General features: G+C 40.5%; 3 protein-coding genes across 6 annotated transcripts; 1 reads left to right on the top strand and 2 right to left on the bottom strand.

The window, feature by feature from the left end:
• Positions 1 to 493: 493 nt before the first annotated feature.
• On the bottom strand, positions 494 to 15,395 carry LOC130197804 (epidermal growth factor receptor substrate 15-like 1). 4 transcript variants are annotated; one of them, XM_056420705.1, is made up of 23 exons: positions 15,340 to 15,394; positions 14,798 to 14,839; positions 14,564 to 14,653; positions 14,430 to 14,477; positions 14,243 to 14,338; positions 14,024 to 14,089; positions 13,819 to 13,944; positions 13,630 to 13,689; positions 13,238 to 13,504; positions 12,208 to 12,365; positions 11,717 to 11,882; positions 9,837 to 9,922; positions 9,278 to 9,350; positions 8,923 to 9,084; positions 8,296 to 8,493; positions 7,614 to 7,778; positions 7,179 to 7,287; positions 6,738 to 6,877; positions 6,387 to 6,438; positions 4,989 to 5,074; positions 4,684 to 4,747; positions 2,538 to 2,554; positions 494 to 2,176 (listed from the first exon to the last, which is right to left on the bottom strand). In XM_056420705.1, the coding sequence occupies exons 1-23, from the start codon at positions 15,364 to 15,366 to the stop codon at positions 2,030 to 2,032; spliced, it is 2,445 nt and encodes an 814-aa protein (XP_056276680.1). In that variant the 5' UTR covers positions 15,367 to 15,394; the 3' UTR covers positions 494 to 2,029. The 4 variants fall into 4 exon arrangements, 3 of the variants coding, with proteins under 3 accessions (XP_056276680.1, XP_056276681.1, XP_056276678.1); XR_008832526.1 differs by having other exon boundaries at positions 2,153 to 2,176; positions 2,538 to 3,296; positions 15,340 to 15,395; XM_056420706.1 differs by lacking the exon at positions 2,538 to 2,554 and having other exon boundaries at positions 2,088 to 2,176.
• Positions 15,396 to 16,950: 1,555 nt separating this feature from the next.
• LOC130198538 (calreticulin-like) lies at positions 16,951 to 20,656 on the bottom strand. The gene is made up of 9 exons (XM_056421727.1): positions 20,522 to 20,656; positions 19,940 to 20,041; positions 19,327 to 19,530; positions 19,155 to 19,249; positions 18,846 to 19,055; positions 18,504 to 18,617; positions 18,249 to 18,392; positions 18,064 to 18,156; positions 16,951 to 17,957 (listed from the first exon to the last, which is right to left on the bottom strand). The coding sequence occupies exons 1-9, from the start codon at positions 20,616 to 20,618 to the stop codon at positions 17,739 to 17,741; spliced, it is 1,278 nt and encodes a 425-aa protein (XP_056277702.1). The 5' UTR covers positions 20,619 to 20,656; the 3' UTR covers positions 16,951 to 17,738.
• A 2,831-nt stretch (positions 20,657 to 23,487) lies between these two features.
• LOC130198392 (dynein axonemal heavy chain 8-like) lies at positions 23,488 to 24,714 on the top strand. Its single transcript, XM_056421544.1, has 4 exons — positions 23,488 to 23,567; positions 23,721 to 23,882; positions 24,242 to 24,466; positions 24,565 to 24,714. Exons 3-4 carry the CDS (start codon positions 24,263 to 24,265, stop codon positions 24,712 to 24,714), a joined length of 354 nt encoding a protein of 117 aa, XP_056277519.1. The 5' UTR covers positions 23,488 to 23,567; positions 23,721 to 23,882; positions 24,242 to 24,262.

Below are 24,714 nucleotides of genomic sequence, written 5' to 3'. Positions count from 1 at the left end.
GACGCAATACTCTGTATGACAACTATAAAAATAATGTGATAAAACCACACCCTTCCTCAAAAGTGGTATCCTACAGTTGTATTATCTCCTCAGTTCATTGAGTACATCATGTGATCACAGAAAGGGGCTTAGATGTGTTGTTGAATACTAGAATTTATCATATATTTAAAAAGAGGAAGTACACTTAAGGTTAAAAATATCAGCTGTGGGAGATGCAACTGTATCGTAGTTCCTCACACCCAATATTAAGGCAAGATGTAAACACTAACTGTTTTTCATGTGGTTAAAAATATGTATTGTACAATTTATAAAAGCACAAGATTAAGCCCTCAGAATAGAGCTGAACATTGCATTCCTTTGCAACATCTGATCTGCTGGTCCTTGAGGCCACCTACTGTACAGTACACAAGCTCTCCAGTTATGAGATGAAACTAGCTCACATCTTTCTGGCATCGCTACAATACCGGATAACAAAAAACTCACCTTGTTCCTGGAATGTTAAAAATCACTTTTATTCAATTCAAAGTCATTACAGTGATTTTTTTAGAATCACATACTGTTTAACATAACAATGTTGATAAATAAAGCACCTTTACTCTGTACATGTCCAGTAAGGTTTGGAATATACAGTGCATACATTATGTGCCGAAGAAACCTGATTAGTGTCATATATTACAAGGATGCATTATTTGTAAGTCATTTAAACATATGTCCTCCAACTGGAGCATCAGACAATAAAATGAAAGAAAAATATCCAATGGTTGATTTGAGTGTTGAGAGAAAAGCAAAACAGTGGAAGCAGATGACCTTGTGCATCAGTGGTAGTGAGACACTGGCGGAAGAATACAACTAAAGGTAACAGCACCCGTAAAAATAATGTAGACTACTTCCATTTCATAGAGGCTCTTAGTTGTATAGGAGAGCAAGTTGTTTGCGCATAACAACGCAACCAATGACAATCCTGAGAAGCCCAGGCTGTTGACATCAGGTGGATTCGTTCACAAGGAAGGAAGACCTCAATGATTATCACTAGCGTCGTAATTGTGAATGCTAGAGGCAACCGATGATATGGGGCTAAACTATATTTAACCAAAGCTATGTTAGGCCTAAATGCTTGTTAGGGATTCCTAAACATCATATGTCTACTTTGACATGTAGATGCCAGTTAAGGGTTTGATTATTTAAAAAAAAAAAATCTTCCATCCTTATACTTTAAGGCCATGTATATTCCACATGCAGGCATAAATGGCAAGAAACACCCAACAAAGAAACTAAAGAAAAACCTAAAGCATGTTATAGGTGATCACCTCACAAAGCTCCAGTACTTTCAGACAGGCTTGTTTTTAAATATGGCCTTTTCTAGGGATTGTACATAAAACCATCCAAAAATATTTACAGTAGATTAAGTTTCTTTAAAAAATAAATAAAAAAACATCTGAAATTGGACAAACCAATCATAAGCCACCAGGGAAGATAACACATCTGGTTTAACTTTCAGTTCGTTTTCTAGGTTCAATAAGTTCGAAGCAAAAAAACTGTTCGTGCAGTGCATTTTACGAGGACTTCATACCAAAGATTCATTGCTTTTGTATATAAATAAAAAAACAGTAAAATATTCTTTAAAATGTTATTTTCTCTTGCAACAGAAACGCTTTTGGATAAGGCAGGGTGATTAGCGAGAACAAGACATGGAGCTAGATGCAAGTTGTAGTGGATCAGCTGGTTTGGGTTGCGTTAAGTCGATATGTTCTTGAAGGAAGAACCGGGTTTGAATCAAGAGGCAACGTAAAGTCCTTGATTACAGTTGCCATGTAGTTGGGGAGCAATGAACCGTAACGGGTTGCTAAATGTAGAGTCCTTTGGCTCAAGTCCAGCCAATACCTGGAGAAACACTGGCCTCCTACACAAATTGGTAACGCGGGCTGCAAGTCATGACGGGCCAGTGTTGGTGCAGTTGTCATGAGCCTGCGGACGGAGGACTGTAAGGCAGAAGGAAGGGGTCAAAAACTATGTGGCTGGGCACAGCCGGTCAGGCGCTGGGCATGTCGGCCCTGCTGAGCGCGATGGCCAGCTCCAGGTCTTGCGTTTCCTGGTGCCGCAGCCTCCGCAGCCTCCCCGGCTCCTCGCGCTCGCTCTCCCGTTTGACCCACTCCAGCTGCTGGTTCTCACTTCCAAACTAGAGCAAAGAAGCAAACGTTAGACGTGGACAGAAGAAAAAATAAATAAAATGCAGTCGAGTTGCAGGCTGAAACGTCGACATGGAGTCACTTTGCAAAAAGAAAAACGGTGGATGCAAATTTTAAAATCAAATGCATCTCATTAGGCACAACGTCAAAAGCTACATCAAACATTACGGAAATGATTTGATAGAGAGCAGTGAGAAAAATAACTGCACATTTAGATTTCACTTGGACGGCGAAGAAAGCAACACTAAAAGCTTCTTACACAACATACTCGTGCCCTGAAGTCAGATTATGCAGTGCAGACAGGTTTGTCACATGCAAAAGGTTGACCACTACACCCCTGTACAGTCTTACCTTGACACATTCAGAACCTGCAAAAATTACAATACAGAGCTCGATATAAAAAAACAACCACAAATGTCACTGTTATTGTCAAGTGATACAAACCAGACACAAAACCCCGACATGCATCTTCTCTGCTCGGCATGCACAGCTGTCAGGCTATACATGACGGCAAAGGAGCGGAAGGAGGAAGACAAAAAGGCAGATTTACTCGGTTGTGCTCTCCTTTGGAGGCACACTATGCGTTGGAAGGAATTAAGCCTTTAGCTTGTACTTCAAGACTTGAAAAAAATGTTCTTCAAGTGCTACCTGACCAGGCAAGTTCAAGGACTCGCTGACTAAAAACTGAATACATCGTGACTTCCTGTCAAAAGGCTGAAGCCAGAGACGCCAGCAAGCGTGCAAACGGCCTTTTACCAGGTCGACTGAACAATCAGCATGATAGACACAAGTACGAGGATTGTCCAAGTCAATCCTGCAGATGTCCGTCAACAGCCAATAAGCACGGGGGATTGCTTTCCAATGTCACTGTGTGGAGGGAGAGTTAACAGAATGAGGGCCGGTTACAGAGCCGACACCTCTGCAGCTAAGGATACCTGATCCATCAAAAAAAACTCCAAGAAGACGACACTAGAGAGACTAAATCTGACAAACCCAAGGCACAGTCTTTTGATGCTTTATGAGTGCGTGTCGTAACAGAAGAGTCTTTACTTTCTGCTGTGGAGCAAACGCTCTGGAACGGCTGTGATGCAGTCAAACGGAGCGTACCTCCTGGAGACGGAAGACATTCAAATGAAACCCAAATCCATGTCAGACAACACACTTTACTGCCTCCGCTTCAGAAGCACAACAACGGGTCGCCTCCTTGGGAAAACAAGCTCACACCTTTAGAGTAGTGTGCAATATTGTGTTGCTTAATTTCTCACAGGAAGCCAACAACTTGAAGCTCATGCCATGCAGAGTAGTCACCAAGGGGAGATATATATATCGGTTCAACCAAAAGGTGCTAACCGCATTTTTGAGTTAGGCTTACTGATGCATTGAAGCACAGTGTCCTTTTTATGAAATGCATAATTGCAAAAGACTGACACACCCTTGTCTACTGTAAGCTTGAGACACATCTCCTGAAATGGAGTTTCTATAATGTCTCCCTTATATTCATCTCTCGATGGCATCACAAAGGCTGAATCTGAAATAAATACCTCGTTATCTTATAAAAATCAACAGTAGTAATTCCAGCTTTAAATAACCAAACTACATGGAGGCTTTTCACTTCTCCATCAGTCGGAGCACATGTCAGGGGCTAGGTTTCTCACTGCGGTTACTCATCTCTACCCTTCTGTGTGTGGTAAAGCAAAGAGGAACACCAACTTTTTTACGCTGTGGCTTCTGCTAAAAGTTAAAAGTGCAAGGTCACAGCGGAAGGGCATGTGTGGGCATGGCCTGTGCATCGTGTGTGAACCAAGAGGCACGCAAAAAAGCTAAGATAAAGCATGAGGCTAAATTAATCACCAAATTTGTTTTTTTTGTAAGTAGAATTTTAGCTCACGATCTACAAGTTTAACTTAACACTAGCTATTGCACCCGTGTTGTCTTAATATTAACAACGGCTCTTCACGCTGTAAAATCATAGCTCCATACTCTACCAAGAGCTTTCCTGTTTACAACTTCAGAAGAAGAAACTGCTTTCTCTGCACCCACACAGCGCAACAGGGAAGTCATTTGAGTTTTTTTTAAGGGGAAAACAGTCGATCACAATGAGCTCTGCAACAACATTGCTGTACTACTTTTGTGACAATTTGCAACGATCCAAAGTGGTAAAGAGCCAATTAAAGTTCATGAAAAACTTTTATTTTTACATGACAGACAATGAATTTGACATCTGCATTTAAGCCCTCTCAAGCATTTCGGAGTAGTGGGCTGCTGTGAAGTGCCCGGGGAAACAACTTGGGGTTCAGCGTCCAGCTCATAGACAGTCGGAGCCGGGGATCGAACCGCCAACCTCGTGATTAACATTGGCATGATGAAGTGTATTGATGTCAATACAAGACAGTCACAGCTCATATTTTTAAACAATATGAATACCGCTGAACTATTAAAATAAGCTGTAAGCAAAGTAAAGTTCAAGCAAACGCACACGCATAAAATAAGGGCTTACCATAGGGAGGTGCAGGCCGGTTCGGCACACTTTTCTTTGACGGGAGGACAGGGTTGTCCGACTTCTGTTCACACACACACACGGGAAAAGACAAACAATCTAAATGATGAATAACAGGAATATCAGCCCAGATCTAATGACTTTGGCCTTCAACTAGAAAAACTTCATAAATGTGATAAATTAGCAGAAAAAAAAAATAGAAATCAATCATGCGTAGAATTAACAACACAGCTTTCTACAGCTGAACGGAACACGATGCTTTATGGGGCGACTGATTCATCACGCCAAGAGTCTCCAGAGCTTACCTTAGACATCTGACTAAAGTCAGCAAATCCACTCCCCTTGCTACCAAAAGAGTTGCTGCCGAAGGGGTCCGCTGTCCCGAACCCATCTGGGACAAGAGTACATTTAAATGCGTTTGAATACATTTACGGGAAATGGCAGAAACAATAATGAAGTTCAGACTCAAACCACACGTTAAAAAATCATCCCTGGATTTGGCTTAATCTGAAAGGGCCTGCATGCTATTTTCAGAGAGGGGAATGTGGCATGACCGTTTACTTTTTCATGACATTAAGCAAAAACCTGGAAAGCAGAGGTTTTGTTTAACCTGACGTGTGCATTTGATCAGATAATTAAAGGCGTCAGTTGGCGCACTGTTCACCAGAACTGTGCCCGGGTTGTTTTGAAGCTCCGCGGTAGGCCGCTTAATGATAAAAACAGCAAACTGCAGATGGTTACATTGAAAAAACTAAATATTGTAATATAATATGTTTGTTGTGAGTGTGCAACCACAAGAGACCCCATTCATGTGAAGTAGGCAGTGTTTTTCTTCGTTACGCACAGTAACTCAGCTCAGGTCTACAGTTGCCTCTATGTTCTTCTGAAGGTGTGTAGCACGGCAGAGCATCGACCAGAGTTAGCCACTAACTTAAAACAACTTCCGTCACGAATGAGGCAAAGCAGTTCAATAGCAGCAGATATAAAGACAGGACAGAGGCAGTGGAGAACTGGTTAAAGGAGTGGCAGTGTATTCTAGTAGAGAAGGACCAGCAGTCAGAGTTTCTGTTATGTTTGGCTCCTGAGAGCCTCCTGTTTTTCCAGGGTAGGGGGGAGTATTTTTAGTTGGCCAGTAGTTAAATGCGTAGGTACAAGACTAAAAATAGCCCCGAACCACAGGAAAAAATGAAGCCACAGCGAGTAAAAATTGTTTGCCCCTAATGCGCCCCAAAAATAAAATCTAAATGCAACGCGTCACTGAAAACGGCAAAGAATGAGTCTTTGAGACTCGTTCCACAACCAAAATGTTCTTGAACTTCCAGATTAATAACAGTTCAGTGTCACGTTCTTGGAAATCTGCACGTGTATAGCACAGACAACTATACATTTGTGCGTTTATTTGAACAAATGTCAATAAGACGATGTTCAGTACGGTAACCTGCAGGGCGACCACCAACCTAGCTGCAAAAAGACAGAAGGAAAACCTACATCTTAAAAACGACAGACCAGAAAAAGAAAAAAAAATGTTGAATCTTTATCAACCCGTCTTAATTTAGGAAGCAAAATATGTATATACAATTTAGAAAAAGAATTTGAGCTAAACTAAGATACTTTAAATGCGACCTCAAGTGAAGCTTTACATTTACAGCTGAGAAGACCGAGTAAAAGCTCTCCCTAGGCTCCGATCGATGCCAGAAACATACCTGGTTTTGGGCTGCGTGAAGTGAAATGGTCCGCACTGCCCAGAGCACTTGGCTAAGAAAAACGAAGCAAGCAAAGCACAAGTGCAGTAAGTAAGCTATTCAAAAGATCTCCATTAAAACACTTCCGCAATGACAATGTCAACACATCCACTAGAAACCGTGAAACAATACTGAAGACATGTGAGAGCTTGCTTCCATCAGCCGAACAACGGAAGCATTTTATTAAACATCGAAAAAGGGAACTTCATTTTGAACTTTGACAAAAGAGCATTGGTTCTCTCACATCGGATGCAAAAGAACCATGATCGACACACATCCTTTGAGTGGTAAAAAGAAGGAGGAGTTTAATACCTTGGCCGGTGGTGTGGGTTTTCTACCGAAGGCCTCCGAGGATCCAAACAGGTTCGACTTGTCAGTTTTCTTAAAGAAATCTTCAGATGAGGCACCTTTGAAAGGGTCACTTTCTCTGAAAGGATCTTCTCCAAATGGATCTAGAAAAGGACAAGACAGTAAACTGGGCGCAACTGGCTGTGGAATTCAATCGCCTTCCGCCTCTATAGAAGAAATAATTATTGACGTTTTCACAGCATGAAAAAGGCTGAAACTTAGGTTACCGTTTCATTAAAAATCCACAACTTGGCATCTATACAAGTACACTTCAGGTATTTAGTGGAAATGCTCCATAACAGAAACACATTGTTGAAGATTAGAGCTGGCAGAGCAGGAAATAACCATGACCCTTTCAGAAATACAGGAGAAAATACTACAAGATATACCAGAAGGTATTCAGACCTTGGAAAGGGTCGGCCTTGAAGGGGTCATCTGTCTGGAAGGGGTCTGCTGGAGGCTCCTTAGTAGTGCTTTTGTTGAACATGGCTAACCTTGACTTGAAAGAGTCATCCTGATGAATGAATTCAAAATTAACATGCGTGTCAACAATCCCATCTTGACACATAATTCAGCAAACTGATAATTTCTCAGTTGTGACCGTGTTACAGCATCTATGGCATAGCGCAAGGAAATTAAGCAACAAAGTCCTTTTGGGAATACAAAACAAAAAAGGTTTCAGGAGTATATTTGGATTCCTCTGACAGCTGAGTATTCATGAAACAGGCACATTACAAGTTGGTGATATGAAAGTATACTAATGAGGGCAAAAGGCAAATACTGAAAAATTAGGATAAATTCTTGGAGGTGAAAACTAGGATATATTCATGATCTCCTCACCGTACTTCTGAAACCTCCGTTCACCTTCTCAGCAAACCCTTCACTTAAGTCCGGCAGGTTGCTGAAGTTTCCCCCGTTGATGTCGCTCAACGCGCTGTTGTACTGCTCGATGGTCTTGGTCACCTCCCTTTGGCTGTCCTGGATCAGCGACAGCTTACTGCGAGCCTAAAATCAGTGCAGAAAACACAATTTAAGTTCCTTTACGCTCTCATTATAGACTCGATACTGGCGATGTCCCACCTGGCAGAAATGGATAAGCCACGAAGATTTCAAGCCACCAAAGAAAAATAATCATTTACCCACCAATACATGAATGTGATTATTTTTCAGAAGTCCAATCTGCCATGGATATAGCTTTAACAAAAGAAACTGGCTCATCAAAAGTCAAGTCTTTGGCAGATTGAGGAATGCACCTGTTGTTATTTAAATGGTGGTTCTAAAAAAATAAATAAACTAAAATACTTTAGTACAAAAGTTCATGAAAGTAAAATTAATGTTTTCCAGCCCGAGTTCTGAAAACCATCGGCAGCAACACAAAACAAGTCTAAATTCCACAGACAGACACCTCTCTCTCTCTCTCCTCCCACAGGGCAGTCAGTATTATGATTTGATATCCAGAGCTTATTGGCCATAATTGGCAGAACATCTTTCCGTGACCAGTGGGTCCTCTGCCTGCACTGACCTGGTTGATCTCTTCTTGAGTGGTTTTGAGCGACTTGGTGATGCTGTCCAGCTGGACCCGACCAGAGAGCAGACTCTGCTCCAGAAGGGCCTCCTCATCCTGCAGCCGGCCCAGGTCCGTTTTGGTGCGGCTCATTTCTTCCTCCTGGCTCTGGTGGTCGTTCTCCTGAGAGCGGATCTGGCTCTGCAGGGAGGAAATCTGGAGGGTGAAAGTAGAAAAATCTATATTATATTTGTAGCATAATCAGCCTTATAAGGACAATCGTATAAGGACAGATCGAAGCTTGTTCTCAGGGGGATGAAAGAATACCAACAAAAAAAAACAGTAAGAGGGTGGTCCAACAGAAACGTTGGCCTCAAAAGAACCAGGAATGCAATGCTTCACCTCCTAATATGCATGCAATTTCCTCCAAAAATAAAAGCTAAATACATAGCAGCTACCGTACTTAAAATAACCATCTTTGACTTTGTTGATGGTAATAAGGTTCAGAATTGTCCTAGAAACAAACCTTGACCTCGACTGACCGGTTTGATTGGCATCTGGTGTCATACTCCCAATACCAAAGAACATCACAAGAGGCCCAATAAAATAAAATGCATTTCTTGCTTTAATAACTCCGTCTCTCACCATGTGAGACTCTTCTTGGCACTTCTGCTTGACGTCATTGAGCATTCCCTCCAGCTTGGAGCGCTGCTGGTCCATCTCCTCCAGACGCTCCTGGGCATCCTGCTTCTGCGAATCAAGGTCCTGCAGGCTGCTGCTCTCTCTGTCCAACCCATTCTGCATGTCCTACACACACACACAAACACATCAGGGTGATGAAGTTGTCCATCTTTTTGAGTGGATCTCTAAATGCTAAAACACTTGCATTGTACAAATGAATAGAAGCTTGCCTTGTTTACAGATTTATACGTGCACAATGTATTTTCGGGCAGTTGGCCAGTCACATACCAACTTGTAAATTATTTTGGCTCAGCCTTACCAGAACGTCACTATTTTGTTGTCTGATGGTTTCCTCCTTTTGTCTGATCTCTTGCTCCAGAATGAATTTATCTCTGGAGGTGGATGACATGAGAGAGGAGGAAGTTAAGTAACAAATAGTTTCCTTACAAAGCCTATGTTGGCAAAACATATAGCTCAAGACAAAACTGTGTCAATTTGGAATTGGGACATTTGAAAATAACTCTGGTGTCTTGACTGATGGCATTTCTCACTTACGGGAAGAAGTGGCAACATCATTAGTTAATTGCATGAGTAACAGCAAAGGTTGGGGTATCAGTTGGCACAATCTGATCAGTATTCAGAGACCACTGGCTCCGACTGTCAAATATTCTCTGAAAGGCCCCAAGCAAGGCTCCAAGGTGACACGGCTTTCTTCGCAGAGTCTCTCTTGGAATAAAAACCTACCAATAAGAGCTCCTTATATTTGACAGAAGCAAAGAGTTAAGAGTTTAAAAGCTTTGAACCTGAACATCCCTCCACTACCCCTCTTCCTCAGTGGAAGAGAAACAAAGCTGTCCTCCTGCCACTCGGGCGCTCACCTCTGCAGCTGAGCTATTTCCTGGCTGAGGTCATCCAGCTCTTTGATGCCTGACAGCTCGGCCGATCCCGTGGAGCTGGTGCTGTCCTGAGGCGAGACACGGAGACGGGCGAGTGAGAGGAGAGAAAAGTTGGGTAAGAAAGTACGACGGCTGGAAGAGCGGGCGACAGAAGGTGAGAACAAAGACAACAAGAGTGACAAGGGCAGGTGGGACAAAGAACCTGGACACGAAAAAGAGGGGCCTATGTAAAAATAGGGAAATGGGACAAAAGGAGGGAGCAGGAGTGTAGGGAGGGCATGAAGGGTACGCACAGTGTGTGTGTGTGTGTGTGTGGGGGGGGCTGCCGATATGTCTTAACAAAACTAAAAAAGGCACAGGAAGGAAATACAAAAACCTCGCACAGCTTGTGTGTGTGTGTGTGTGTGTGTGGGGGGGGTTAGTAGTTCTATACAATACATGAATGAGGAGAAATGCACACAGACAAGACAGTACAAAAGACTCCGGTGAAATCTGGCTTGTAGATCAGTGTAAGCATGCCTTTGACAAGTCAGTGTCCCAGAATCCTATCCTCTCTTCTTGGTTAGACATATGCTTCACTTAAATCGTTTCACCCCATTCAGAACTGTTTCATAGTTTAATGTTCAAGGAATTGTGTGATCTGTGTAAAAGAGCCATTTGTTATGATATTAATCTTTTCAATATGGACACAAAGTACCAGTTTCTTTAATGCCAAAAGCTCAATTAGTTACTGAATATAGTATAATATTATTTATTATTTTAGGGAAAAGGGGAAATTGAATCTTAACTTTTAACCATCCCTTAAGCATAGTGAGAGCTGTGGTGAAGCGAGGAAGCAGGAAGCAACTGGTGTTCAGTGCCTTGGACACTTCGACTTAATGGGGAGGGAGAGGGGAGGAATCGACACCACCCTGTGCCCTGCAGGACGGCCCTCTTACCCCACTGAGCTAAAGCCGCCCCTACTGAGCTAAAGTGGAATAGTGGTTCTTGTTGACTTTGTAGTCAAATATAACCAGACACTTTGACCAAAATGGTTGTTCATGTGTCCTTTAACAATAACTGAGAAACAAATCAGTCAACTGTACTTTTGTTGTCCTTTTTCTGAGTTTGTATTATTAAACAGCATAAAGGATGCAGCCTGATGTGCGTTTCAATGGTCTGACAAACATTTAAGAATGTGCCTCAACAACCACATCTTATGAATAGCGTTTCTTTAAAAAAGGTGAAATACCTGTTAAATCATTAGTCGCCCTGGATATTACAATTTGTAAATAACTCGTAAAGTAAGTGTCAGCATTGGTTTTACATCTAAGTAACTATTTTGTGCTCAAATTTGGGGGAAATCTAAGACATGACAGATAACTATATAAATATATATTAAAGAGTAAACTAAATTCTGTATTCCACTTTATTGGGAACATAATTTGCGCAAACTAATATGAGGAGCATGTGTCATCTGCACAGAGTGCTTCAGACTGACAGACAAACAAAAGCAGAACAAAATCAGAACAAAAGCGCCACCTTGTGAAACAAAGTTCAACTACTCACTCTGCGCATATTAGGTATTGCAGCATGTTCAGGCCTCATAGCTGACATAAGCCCTACATAAATCTGTTTGACAGGATAGAAGAGAGCTCAAAAAAGCAAAAGCATAAAAAAGGTTAAAAAAAAGTTCCACAAGGCAAGCCTGAAAAGCCAGAAAGCAGATCCCAGCATTTAAAATGAATATAGCAGCAGGATAACATAAGAGTCTTGAGGTACTGATGTAAGAAAGAAGTAGCTTTGGAACACAGGAAAACTTCAATAAATAGGGCAATTAAAAGAGGAAGCAGTGGTTAAAGTGGGCTAAAGTCCAGACTCACAGGGCCCACTGCTGAAGCTGCAGTCCTTTCTGATGGGGGAATCATCTCTGGGGTTAGAGTGGAAGGAGGGTCTACATCTTTAGTGACCTTCTGCTGGATCAGGTACATGGCCAAAGAGAACTGCTCACGGGTCAGCTTGCCCACCTGTTTAGTGTCAGCGAGGCCCCTGCAGAAAGGAGAGCCTTCACTCAAAAGATAAGATACTGCATTCTTCCTGAGAAATAATACTAAACATCCCCTGATAACAATGCGTCACCTTCTTCTAAAAAGGCCCATTTCCAACACCTTGGTATAGCACACTTTAATATATTTTTCTATGTTGATATTGCACCCATCTTCTGGAAAAGTTGTAATGGCTTATATTGTCCACCGGGTAGTGCTATAGAGTTGAAAGTGAGCCTAGCTTTACATAGGTGTGGTAGATTTAGTGTGTCGTGAAATTAAGAAATCCTAGGCATATAAATATGATCCAATCGGAGCCATGGTCTTACCAAATCTGTGCCAGCATAGTCTGGGAGAGACTGGACTGCATGAAAATCTCTATAACCTCAGTTCCATTAACGAGGCCGTCACTGTCGCTGTCTGCTTTCTGGAAGATCTCATCATATCGCTCCCTGTCAGCAACCTGTACCACCCAGCTCACCGCCGGCTGGAATGAACAAAAGGCATCATTAATGGCATTTTAGATGAGGGAGACAACGCATGCCAACATTTCAGGAACAATCGTTTTTTTTTGGTGACAAAACAGATGGTAGGTATTTGGGATAAAAGTTTTTAAAAAATAACCAGACTGTACATCTTGCCAAACATACTGTTGTCATTACCAACTGTTTACCACAAATATTTTTTCACTGAACAACTACGTGTAATCCACTTAAAATGTGAAACAATCATGATATTAAATACAAATTTAAAGGCAATCTACTGCAGCCAATGCAAGTGATACACAAAAATTTAATTTTAAGAAATCTGGTATGCACACTAATTTTTTGCCTTGGGTAAATGAAAAGCAAACAGCCACTGACAAGGAGAAAACCACGTGACTGAGAAGTGGCATAACAGGAACAGGGTCAAAACAAGCATCAGTCAGGTGATCAAGTGTGAACAGAGTCTCGCTTATTTTCCCTTTCAAGGAAACCTGTTACTCCAAAACCATCCCTGCAGCCATTACAAAAGGTAATACAGAACACATTGGCCTGGGCACAATGTTCGAAACAATGTGGCAAAACCAGTCCACCCATTAGCAACAGAAAACAATCAATACATGAAATACTGTTAAAGGTTCTGCCCTTGTGCCACTTAGAGAGGGTCAAGGAAAACTCAATGACTTGCATTTTTAAAAATCTTTTACCATTTGAAAATAACTAGCCTCAATATAGGATATGTGTTCCTCATACTATTGCGATATACATGTTAACCATATCACCCAGCTTCTGGAGATAGCACTTCCTGCTCTATAGACTAATCAATGCAGTTTTGAGGTCACAACAACTCAAACGAAATGCAAGTGAGGCAGCGTACCGGTGAGCTGGATTTAAAGGAGTGTTTTGGAGAGAGGTTGACAGTACTGGTACTGAAGGGAGTAGCGTTGCCAAGAGGAGGAGTGCTTTGCAGGGACTCTTTGAGAGGAACCGAGCCAGACAAGAACCCCGACAGCGCAGGCAGCACAGCCACAGCACCAGGCATCGAGCCTGCAGACTTCTTCCTTTTAGAAGGCGGGATGAGGGAAGTGGGTAATATAGTTGGGACAGGCTCCTTTTCCATGGCACGATACACGAGATGCATTGCCTACGAAATGGGAAATCAGATAATTTATTAATAAGAACAACATATATATGTTGATTAAAAAATGTTCCCAAAATCACATTGGAGAAACGGCAACATTTAAAGTAAACAAAAAGGCACAAGCTCACCACTGTGAATTCATCTTTGTCCAACAGTCCATCTTCGTCCACATCACTTAGGTCCCAAATCTACAGACACATTACATAATTGCAAAAAAGAGCATGCTTTAGTTTCTTTGAATTGCCAACTTTGAAATTTCAGGAATGACTGCAATAGGATTGTGTGTTACATCACTCCAACTAAAAACAGGAATGTACCTTTCCTAACGCATCCAGAGGTAGCTTGGAGTTTATTAAAACTGGCCTGACTTTATCACCCGAGAGGAGACCATTAACAGGGCACAGACTCTCAAAGATGCCCTCAAACTTCCCTTTTTCCTCCAGCTGGGAAAGAAAAGAAACACAAGTTTAGGGGACAAGCATAATTCTCTCAAGAATGTTCTTGACGACTGTATGAACTCACCCTAATTGCCCATTGTAAATCAGGTCCTGTCGTTGAAACACTTAATAATGGGCTGTTAGTATCTTTCTGTAAAAAAGAAATTGAGAATAAGATACAAACAAGCAGATCAGAAACACGGATGCAATTTCACTTTGAAACATTCAATGTCTATTCATTTTCCCTGTTCAGTTTGTTCCCTACGACATATGTTGATCGTCAGGAGTCATTTAAATCACTTACAAATTTGGGTGCAGCTAAATGCTGGTTGAGATTGTGAAGGCTGATATCATTTCCACCCTGCGCTGAGGCCACAAGTCTAACTGCAATGAAGAAACCCTACAAAAGAGGATGAAAGCAAGTCAAATCCGGTGCTTTATGCACACATCAGCATCACCGGTCACAGCAAAATCAGAGAAATTCAAGTTACCCGTCGATCCAAATACCCTTTTCTTTCTGAATCTGCCAAATCCCAAATCTAAAAAAGAAAAAAATGTTATAGATGCTATCGTTTACATTTTTAAGTGTGTTTTAAGTGTATATGTTGGCAATTTGGTGACCCACCTTCCCCAATGTGCTGTCTGACAGCCCTGACTTTTTAAGGAACTGTGCTGCATCTCCAGCTGATATGTTGCCTGTGTTTCCTGGATCCAGCTACAAAGAACAAATAACAAAATACTAAGAGGACACAGCAGACATAAATATATGCATTTATTTATTTAATATGACAGATCAGATTTAGCTCAATGAAAACTAGAAGCTCTGAAGTGGAAACCAAAACAGTAATCCAGACCTTACCTGTCTGTAATAGTTCTCATAGGCTGGGTTACCGCTCGATAACTGGAGATCAGACAGGAGAGAAATGTTACTAAAGCACATACATTAAATTAAGTTTTTTTAAGTAGTCATGACGTTAGCAGACTGTAGCTCCATCATTCTGTTTTCCGTGAAAAAGGTAAAAGCGGATAAACACAGCTTTGATCGCGAACGTTGGCTGACAAACTAACATTAACGATTCCGATGTAGCCAACAATAATAGTTAGCCATGCGTCACCTTGACCAGCGCCATTCTCCATTCAAACTGTATCACTTTCCTTGCAATAGTAACGTGAACGTTAGCTTCCCTATTCGAGTCAAACGTACAGGAACTTTGCTATACACACTCAACCTAGCTAACCATGATCTTTAGGTGACAACGACAGGTTGCTAATACGGTTGCTCTGGACGAGATTCACAACAGATGATACAGTAGTGATGAGGTTCGGCCATACTGTGACTGTCACTTCATACGGATCAATAATTCAATTTCACACTTTTCTTGAGCTATTGAGAGTTGTTACCTGACTGAGAGTCATGAGCGACGCCATATTTCCTGGTGTCTCGGGAGTGCGCAACCGCCCCTTAACCGAGCGGGCACGAGCGGCGACTGATCGTGGGGGCCCGGGTTCCGGTGGGTGAACCCGTCTCGCTCGGTGGACGTTCCGATGGTTTGTTTTATAGTTTAACGCTAGTCGAAAAAACGAAAATACATAAATACCAGAGAGAACCGAACTCAAATAACGAGCCGATTTATTTTATTTGCAAATCCTTATTTTGTAGACGACCCGGAAGTAGCCTACGAGTCTTTCGAAATATAAGCCAAGGCAATAGAAGGGTTGTAGGCAAGTCGAGTTAATATAGTTTAATCAAACTCATTTTTGTATGCAGAGTTGTTGCTGTTTTTCACCATATTGGGCGGTTTATTAAACGCAGAGCGGAGTCTTTATGAGGAGACGCAGAGTAAAGTTGTTTATCCTTTCTACTAGTGGGGCAGTATAGGTGTATTTAATCCATACATATAGTTTTATTTCCCTGTGTCTTTGTTCTAGGTTATTGATACATACACATTTAATGCTGTTTATTTTCTCTGATATTTAATGTTCCTGGCTAATTTGCAACCTAGTTGTATACATCATGTATTGTTATATTTGTGTCATTTTAGAACCAAACATTCCTACATGGAAGAGTAAGCATGTGTTGATCACAAGACAATAAATAATGACAAGACAGTTGGTTTATTCTTACCTGTGCTTCCCATTTTAACCTTCAGTCATACTCATTCAACATTTAACCTGTACAGACTGTTATGTATTTATATACATATATATTATTTTGTATTCAAATATATGTATATATATATTATTTATATATATAGGAATTTAATTTATTTATATATATTATTTTCAACTAATGTATATATATATTTTTATTTCTGTATTATTTGTATTTAGATACATTTAGTATTTTTATACATTAGATATATATATATGTATACATTTTAAATTATTTATATAAGTATATAGCTTTACATCTCTCTTTAAAATGAAAAAAACAAAAGAAAGTTTTGCAAATAAAAAACATCAACTCGGTATTTAAGTTTGATTTTCGTCTTTCCGTTTTTGGATTCAGATGGAAAAATCGAAATAAAAGAGTTTCATTTCCTACACAAAACGAAAGAAACATGGTATTACTGTGTAACTAAACAAATAAAAATGTCTCGGTCACTACACCACTACGAACCCACCACCTACTGACGCTGAGATTGAAGATGTTTCATTCACAAAACAAAAAAACACAGCATATGAACAAACAAAGTTGATAAGGTAAATGTAAAGATAGTACACTTATATCCCACATCCTGCAATGCCTTGGCCTCACTGAAAAAAAGAAAAATAAACTTATGAACCCATGTCAGCCTTTTCTTTCCCCAAAACACACCATCTCAAAGTTGAAAAGACACCTTTCAAATAATGTAGTTACCCAGTGGTTATAAAGCTGTAAAACGTCAGTCTCAAGTAGTTCTTCTATTCTCTCCAACACTACAAAACATCAAGTGAATGTAGGTCCAAAGTCAGATATCGTTAGTGACAAAACAAAAAGGTGCATATGTATTACAAACCATGACCAGGCAATAAGGTTATAATCTTTTAATAAAAACTTTGGTATCAATAACATTGTCGAATAAAAATAAGTGTGTGACCCTTAGAAAAGTCATTACACCAGGGGCTCATCATCTGTTTCTCCAGAAATAATGCAGGATCCATCACATTACCATAAAGACATTCATGCCATTTACATGTAGAAAAACAATTTGTGTATTTAGATGAAGATTAATTCTTATCTAAACACTTCATTCAATTATGCCTTCAAATTGTGGAAGAGTCATTGCTTTAAGACAGCCAAAATAAGTTACACCGACAATCTCGATTTCTGTCTGTGGTGAAATTTTGCATAGTTTTTTCCAAATGTGAATGTGCGTTTATTGTTTTTCCAAGTTGCAAGATTAATTTTCTCACCTTGAGACAAGGAAGTTCAAATATGAATGGCTAATTATTATTCCCTGCAAGCATACAAATGTGAATTTTCAATCACAGCTTCTGACTAACTCTGCAACCTGTGTAAGGGACTCTGCATTTAAAGTAGACCAAGAAAATAGTGGATTTCAGTTTTCTCACCAAAAGACAAATGGACTTTAGAGGTGGAAAACCTCAGAATCAATCTAGCAGTTCAGGGGCAATATATCAGGACCAAACAAAAAAGACTATGTCTATTAAAATCCACTTGTCCCCTCCCCCCTTCAAAATTGGTTTGTGTCCAAATCTCAACTCAGGAAAAGGATGCACAGCAGCCACAATATCCCCGGGAAATACAGGACAGAGTTTCTAAAGGAGGGACGGACAAAATCTCTGGCCACACCTCCTCAAAGCTCATCTTTAAGCTTTGCTTCCTCGGCATCCATTTCTGAAAGTGCCTCCTCCATGTCATCCTTTGTTTCTTCCTCATCATTGTCTTCCTCATCCTCATCATCCTCATCATTATCGTCATCATCAACAACTTCGGTGTCTTGTTCTTTGTTCTTCTCCTCCTCTTCCTTTCGTTTCACATCATCTTGCTCCTGTTTCATTTTCCTCTCTTGTTCCTGTGGGAAAAATTTAGATTATCAAACCATATCATCTAAAATCCCTGGAAATTGTTCTGGGTGTTGTAAAAATGACAACATATGGTTTAAATGAATAGCAGCACACCTTGGTCACACCCCATGTCTCCATTGTAATATCTTCTGCTTCCTTCACATCGTCCGTGATAAGGAAGTTGTCAAAGATGGTACCAGATTTCACCTGAGATAAACAGTAACAAATGTTACACTGTAGTTTAAGCATCACTATGGCAACAATATTACTATCAAAGATGATTTCTTCCTCGTTCTCACCTGCCAAAGATCAAGACCTAAAACAGCAATGCTGTCAAACTTGTAGATGTTTGAATCAAGACTGTATTCAGGATTCTCAATCTCAGGATGCACCCATTGCCCTTTGTTGTTGGGATTATCAATCTGTTTGGGTTTCCATTCCCCCTGCAATACAAGGAAACAAGTATTCATTATTAGGGAGCAAAGGCAATATTAAGAATTTCTCAGACAGAGAACATCACACAAAGCATAAGCATGAATATAACTTGTGCCTACCTTGTACTCTGGGTTAGGGATCATGGGTGGCTCCCACTCTCCATCCATATCCTCATCCCAGTCTTCAGGCTTTTTAGCGTCAGGGTCTGGAATGTTTTCAGGTGTATCCCAGTTCTAAAGAAGAACAAGAAAATGTAACTTATATAGTTCTTAAAGTAAATAAAACAAAAGAGCTCAAGACTGCTGTTAAAATCCTGGAGAGAAGGAAAACTTTCCTCCAGTCGAAGTTCTATAAACAAACTCCATACCAGCACCGTCAGTGTTTGCAAAGCAGAACAATGGCGCATATTACGCTGGATGAAGTCGAACAATTTGAATACATATACAAATAAGCTTAATCACCTCAGGCTTGGTGTCATCGGCATCGTCAATCTTGGCACGATCATCCCAGTCCTCTGGCTTACTAGCTGTGGGGTCCTTTATGGTCTTTGAAGGAAGGAAGTCCCAGTCTTCTTCCAGACTGCCAGATTCAACCTTCTCATTATCAATCTTCACCTCATAGGTCTGATCTGGATTCAGGATCAGCGTGTACATGTGGGTGAACTCATCATCCTAGAAAAAACAGAATCGTTTACTTTAAACCACTGGTGAGAGGCAGTGCAAGTTTTGATACAATAAGTAAAAATACATTTTTCCTCAATTTAAAATGACCTTGCACTTAATCTCTTTCTTGATGAGATGATTCTTGCCCTTGTAATTGAAGATTACATGGACTTTCTTCGTGCTGTAGCCACAGATATCAGGGCCTGGGTGAATCAATTGAAATCATGTTATTGTAACCATTTCATTGTAATTGTTAATTACCATGAACATTATCACGTACCAAACATGATGTAGTATGAGGACTCTCCATTCAAGGCAGCCTGATCCAAGTCTGCAGGGAAGACCTTCACATAGCCACCACCACAGTCAATCTTTTGCTCATGCTTTACTGTAAACTGAATGACCAAAGGCTTGCCCTCACTGCTAAAGGGCTCAAAACGGGCAGAGGTAGCATAGAAACGAGCATCCTGGCTTGTTTGCAGACCTGAAGAGAAAGAAGAAAAAAAAAAATTTGTTTTGGCCAATGTTGCGACAAAATGGAGACGCCAAGGTAATTAAACATACACTGGTCGCATAAAAGAGCTGTTAAAGAGACGCTAAGGACAATGCAGAGCCTGAGCAGTGAGATGACGGTTTGTTGATTTATTACTTCAGAAAATATTGAAGCAACCAGGTTGATTCAATTATTTCCACCATCAACAATCAATTCAGTATTTCCATCACATTGCACAACACCATTTTTTATATCAAGTGCCCTGGTATCTTTTCAACTATAATGAACATAGCATGATACACGCTAAATAATGTTGTTGTTTTTTAAATTAAAAAGCACGTGATTACATGATTACACCTTTTTTAAAATTAGAATATGTGGATTATGACACAACGTGTACCTTTGTCTTTCTCAGCGTCTCCATAGAAGTTGCCAGCTGTTAGTTTCCACTCTCCATAGTCAGATTTGTGTTTGGAATTCAACCAGCGACTTCTCCATTCATCTGCACAGGAAGAGACCAGCACGTTTGCAGAGTTAAACACTTGGGGCAATTCTATTGAAGACATCACGCTACTACTCGAAAAATCACATTACCCAAATGTCAATTAATTGGCTTTTAAAATGGTCAAACCAGCTAAATTGCTTTGAAAAGCTAACGTAACACATTAATAACGGAAATTTAGGCCACAGTTAACAATTTAAGTGTCAGTAGTATGGGTATTAGGTTTGCTCGCTTCGGGGCCTTGGTGAAGTTAACGTTAGCCAAGCTGCCAATTTGCCAGTTAAAGTTAGACAACTGAGATGCGACATATTAAACACTGAGTCCCCGACTGAACAATACACTCGCGAAGAGAACAGACTTCAAAGATTAACTCGAGATGATACTTGAAACAAAAATTCCGGCTAACAGTCAAGCTAGCATTCAATGATTCAACGTTAACCTCATGCAGACGAGCGTTATACATTTCAATACCAAACTTACCACCGTCTGAAAACTCCTCCCGAAAGTAAACGTTTGCATGAACGCAGTACACGGCTAACATTACCGCAACGACACCCAAAACTTGCATTTTCCCCATCTCGGCTCAACTATCCACTGCTGACAACGTCCTTGTTAACAACTGAATACCCTGCGAAGGAGGAAGAGGAAAGGATATTTTAGAGTTGCTCCAGCGAACAGATGTACGCATGCCATTGGACAACTAGATGGTGTGTCTGGACCAATAACAGGAGACCACGAAACGTGTGTCTGCTCCAGAGCCGGATCCAGGATCAGTGGTTATTTCAATCATTTCTGACTGAAAAAAATAACTGAAGAGGACTCTGAAGTCATTGGTACTGACGTTAGTCACCTGGTGGTGTGTCTCTAACTAAGTAGTAACGTTACACTGAGTTAGAATACTTAACCTTAGTGATGGTGAGATGAAGCCTCATGAGGCATCGAACCACTTCAGCCAATTGGTTCGAGAAAGGGTTCATTTCTCGAAGCTTCATGTGCTCACGAAACCACCTACTGGCCAAGTGTATAATCACAGGCAGCTGTATCTGAACCACATAATGTGACGCATTGAATGTGTGTGTGTCTGTTATGGCTGTTGGGAATGACTATGAATTACAAAGATGTATGACCAAATCATTTCTGTACATAAATTATCACATGTGCAGAATAAAATATTTTTTGAATGTATTCTGTGTGTGTACATTTTCCCAAAATGGTAGTATCATATGATATGGCAGGTTGTGTAATAATGTTATTATGTCACTTTAGGAAAATGGCATGGGCTTAAGCAGGCAGAGGACAGTGAAAGTGCTCGTGTAACTAGGAAGAGGGGACTGAATATGCTTGTGTAACTTGGACAGTGATGTACAGGACAGGGGACATTTTATTCATTTATATTCAGAAATAACAGTTTCTCAACAGTTTTGGGTTTTAAACGATTCCTTTTTTTTGACACAACCTCTCCGGCCTTTGAAAACACCCTTTCACAGGGTACAGAAGATGCTGGCGTGCACAAAAACACAAGAGCAAGTCTATATACATTTTGATACAGGAATGTTTGCCTCTCCCAGTACTCTGTTACCTGTCTTTATTTGCACAATAAACAAAAGTGAACAGGGAAAAATTGTGATGGTGCATTTGTAATATTGTAATGACTTACCATGGCTGGGTGAAGCTCCAGTTTCCTCCTTATTCTCAATGGATGAGGTGTTGTTATTGTACCCCAACTCCTTGGAGCACAATAAACACCTCACCTTTGAATAAAATAAGAAACTGTGAAAAATACAGTTCTTGATAAGCAAACATAATGTGATGAAATCAAAGTGTTCCCACACAGGGGAAATCCTCCTCTTTCTAGCTGGCTCCATCTTATCACCTATCCCACTCTCATCACTCTCATAACTCTCCAAACTATCTCTCTCTCTCTAAACTCTCCAAACTCTCAATCAACAACCCACATGTTGAATGGAGCCTGAGGGGTTTATATTGCTGTCAAACCTCCCGGCAATATCTGAACCACTTCCCGAAGCAGTCACGTGGTACAGCCGGGCAGCGAGGCTTCGGACGTCATCATTTTTGGCTCCTCCCCTAAATGAAGCAAGCCTCGATACGCGCTTCGAGGAAACGCCCCCTCCATTACTCGACACACACTTCGAAGCGTCGGCACATCTCGTAACAAACTTTTTAGTTTTTCACCTTGAGTCCTGTCCTGTTCCTCTGCGCATGAGCTCTTGCCCCTCGCTACCCGTGACACAGAAATGTTCATTCTGAATTTCAGGGAATTGAAGAAATGTGGTAGAACAACTGTCCAACATTGCCATCTCTGTCACAACAAGAAATGATCGGACCCAAGAAGCATCCTTTTTTTAATATTAAACATTTTATGTTTGATAGCAAAACCTTTAAATTAGTCATGTCATCACTTGATTTTGGAATTGTGTGTGTTAGCTGCGAAGACTGGAAATAATGTGCTCTAAATTGTGTTTCCTGTATACAGAGCCATTAAAGAAGTCCTTGACCGTTGAGACCAAAGCCTGGAAGAAATTGTTGTGCAATTACCTGAAGGAAAAGTATACAGGAATAAGGTCTCGTTTGTTACTGCAGTGGTTATATGACCTCATACATTCACTAAATGTAATTGCTTAAAGGGCTGCATTGTTTAGGGTGGAGGGATTTGGGAGAAGATGAAAAATGATCCTTTTTGTAAGAAGCAACAATGGGTTTTAAAATAATTCTGAAAACCCCTCAATGTAGTGCTAACTTATTCTCGGTTGGATTGAATTGCATGTCTTTTAATTTCAGTGATCTCCCTCCTCTGTTTTACTACAAATTGTTACTGTGTATTCTGTAAAAACAAAACTCTGATGTACGAGAGATTCAGGCAGCATGTAAATGTGGTTATGTTGCAACGCCGTCACCACATATACTTCTGGGGAGCAACGCATAGTAGCTGCAAAGTTGTTTTTATCAAATTAATAATGTCTCTTGGCCTTTTCCTGTAATTAATTTACATTAGGGCAAGTGTCGTCATGAGACTTAGTTGTTATTGATTTATTTCATACATTTTGGGTTATCCTTACATTTTGCAAATGCTCAAATACAGTTGATGGAGGCAAACTATTGACTGGAGATGATGTGATCTGACAGGTACCTTGAGAAAAAGAGGCTCCTCTTCCCACGGTTCTTCTTTGTCTCTGATCCGGCCCTTTTGGAAATCCTTGGACAAGCCAGTGATTCTCACACAATTCAGGTTAGAACATTGATTGTCACTATAAAGAATATGTTTAAGTGGAAAAATAATTCGCTAATAATACTTCTGCAAAAGCGCTTGTGTTTTTGGTCCTGCTGATATTTTCATGATTTTCCGAACTTGAGTGGTAACATTTTTTTGTTGAACTAATTTAAGCTGCAATTTGTCTTTCGGGCACATCTTCTTGGAGTGTTTGACAATGTCAATGAAGCGGAGTTTCATGGCACTGAGTATGACAAGATTGTGGGTGTTATTTCACAAGAGGGAGAGAAACTAAAGGTATATAATGTGCTGATTGCATTAAAAGAATATAAATATTATGAAGAACTCATGTGTTGCTCTTAACACAAAGCACTTTGTTGCATCATGTAGCATCGTGTGTGCATGTGTTTGTTTTGTTGAATACACTTTGTTGTGTGCTTGTGGTTTCAGCTAAACACTCCTGTCATAGCACAGGGAGCAGTGGAGCTCTGGCTCGGACAGCTGTTGTTAGAACAGCAGGCTTCGTTACACTCTGTTATCAAAGCTTCAGATCTAGAGATCAATGATCCCGACTTTGATCTTCTGTTTTTCCTCAACAACTTCCAAGCACAGGTCAGAAGTGAGAATATTGAATGCATTGACAGTCGTCATTATGTGGTTACCAAATGTGGTACTAGAAAATCCCTAATACACATTTAAAGAAAGGCTTATTCGTATTCAGATCAAACTTCTACATGGTGATCACCTGACAATTTAGCAGCCTAACAAATGATAGCAATGAATATACTTGGAGTGTTGAGTGATATAAAGAAAGACTGGCGACATCGGTAGTTTTTTTAGTGGTTTTAAAGTACAGGATGACACTGCATTAGTCTAATGTATGTTAGCTAATGTGTTCAGGTCACATTCAGATAATTCATATGATGAAATGCATCTTTTTCTGCATCCTTTGCTCCTGTACTCTCTTTTAGGTTGGCCTGCAGGGAATCCAGATGCTTTGGACAAGAGATGCAGAACAGGCACTAACACATGCTGAAGAAGACAAGGAGATCATGCCTCTTACCAAAAAGAAATTCCTAAATCTACTCAGGACACTCATTAAACAAACCACCTGTGACCTGAGCACATTTGACAGAGTCAAATATGAGACGCTCGTCACAATTCATGTGCACCAGAGTGATATATTTAATGACCTAGTAGGTTCCCTGAAAAATCACCCTTGTCATAGATCCTATCGTATTAATAACTGGCTGTCATGTGTAACACATTCAGATCTACCCTACTTTCTACTCAGGTAAAAAAGCGTGTCAAATCTGTCGGTGACTTTGAATGGCTGAAGCAGAGCAGATTTTACTTCAAAGATCACCTGGATACGGTCCTCGTATCAATTACGAATGTGGACTTCACTTATCAGAATGAGACCGTCTGGTCATCACCCCTCTGA

This window comes from Pseudoliparis swirei, chromosome 8, assembly GCF_029220125.1.
Source record: "Pseudoliparis swirei isolate HS2019 ecotype Mariana Trench chromosome 8, NWPU_hadal_v1, whole genome shotgun sequence".
In the NCBI taxonomy this organism is placed as follows: domain Eukaryota; kingdom Metazoa; phylum Chordata; class Actinopteri; order Perciformes; family Liparidae; genus Pseudoliparis; species Pseudoliparis swirei.
This window is presented reverse-complemented; position numbering and strand designations above follow the sequence as displayed.

Excerpts from the sequence above, each read along its gene's own strand:
- LOC130198538 (XM_056421727.1), bottom strand. The coding sequence starts at position 20,618 with ATGGGGAAAATGCAAGTTTTGGGTGTCGTTGCGGTAATGTTAGCCGTG. Across the intron at positions 18,393-18,503 it reads TCCCTAACCCAGAGTACAAG|GGGGAATGGAAACCCAAACA; the intron begins GTAGGCACAAGT and ends CTTGTATTGCAG. Across the intron at positions 17,958-18,063 it reads AGACATGGGGTGTGACCAAG|GAACAAGAGAGGAAAATGAA; the intron begins GTGTGCTGCTAT and ends TTTTTCCCACAG.
- LOC130198392 (XM_056421544.1), top strand. The coding sequence starts at position 24,263 with ATGCTTTGGACAAGAGATGCAGAACAGGCACTAACACATGCTGAAGAA. Across the intron at positions 24,467-24,564 it reads GTGATATATTTAATGACCTA|GTAAAAAAGCGTGTCAAATC; the intron begins GTAGGTTCCCTG and ends CTTTCTACTCAG.
- LOC130197804 (XM_056420703.1), bottom strand. The coding sequence starts at position 15,366 with ATGGCGTCGCTCATGACTCTCAGTCAG. Across the intron at positions 14,478-14,563 it reads CAGACAGCACATTGGGGAAG|ATTTGGGATTTGGCAGATTC; the intron begins GTGGGTCACCAA and ends TTTCTTTTTTAG. Across the intron at positions 5,075-6,386 it reads TTCACGCAGCCCAAAACCAG|ATGGGTTCGGGACAGCGGAC; the intron begins GTATGTTTCTGG and ends CTCTTGTCCCAG.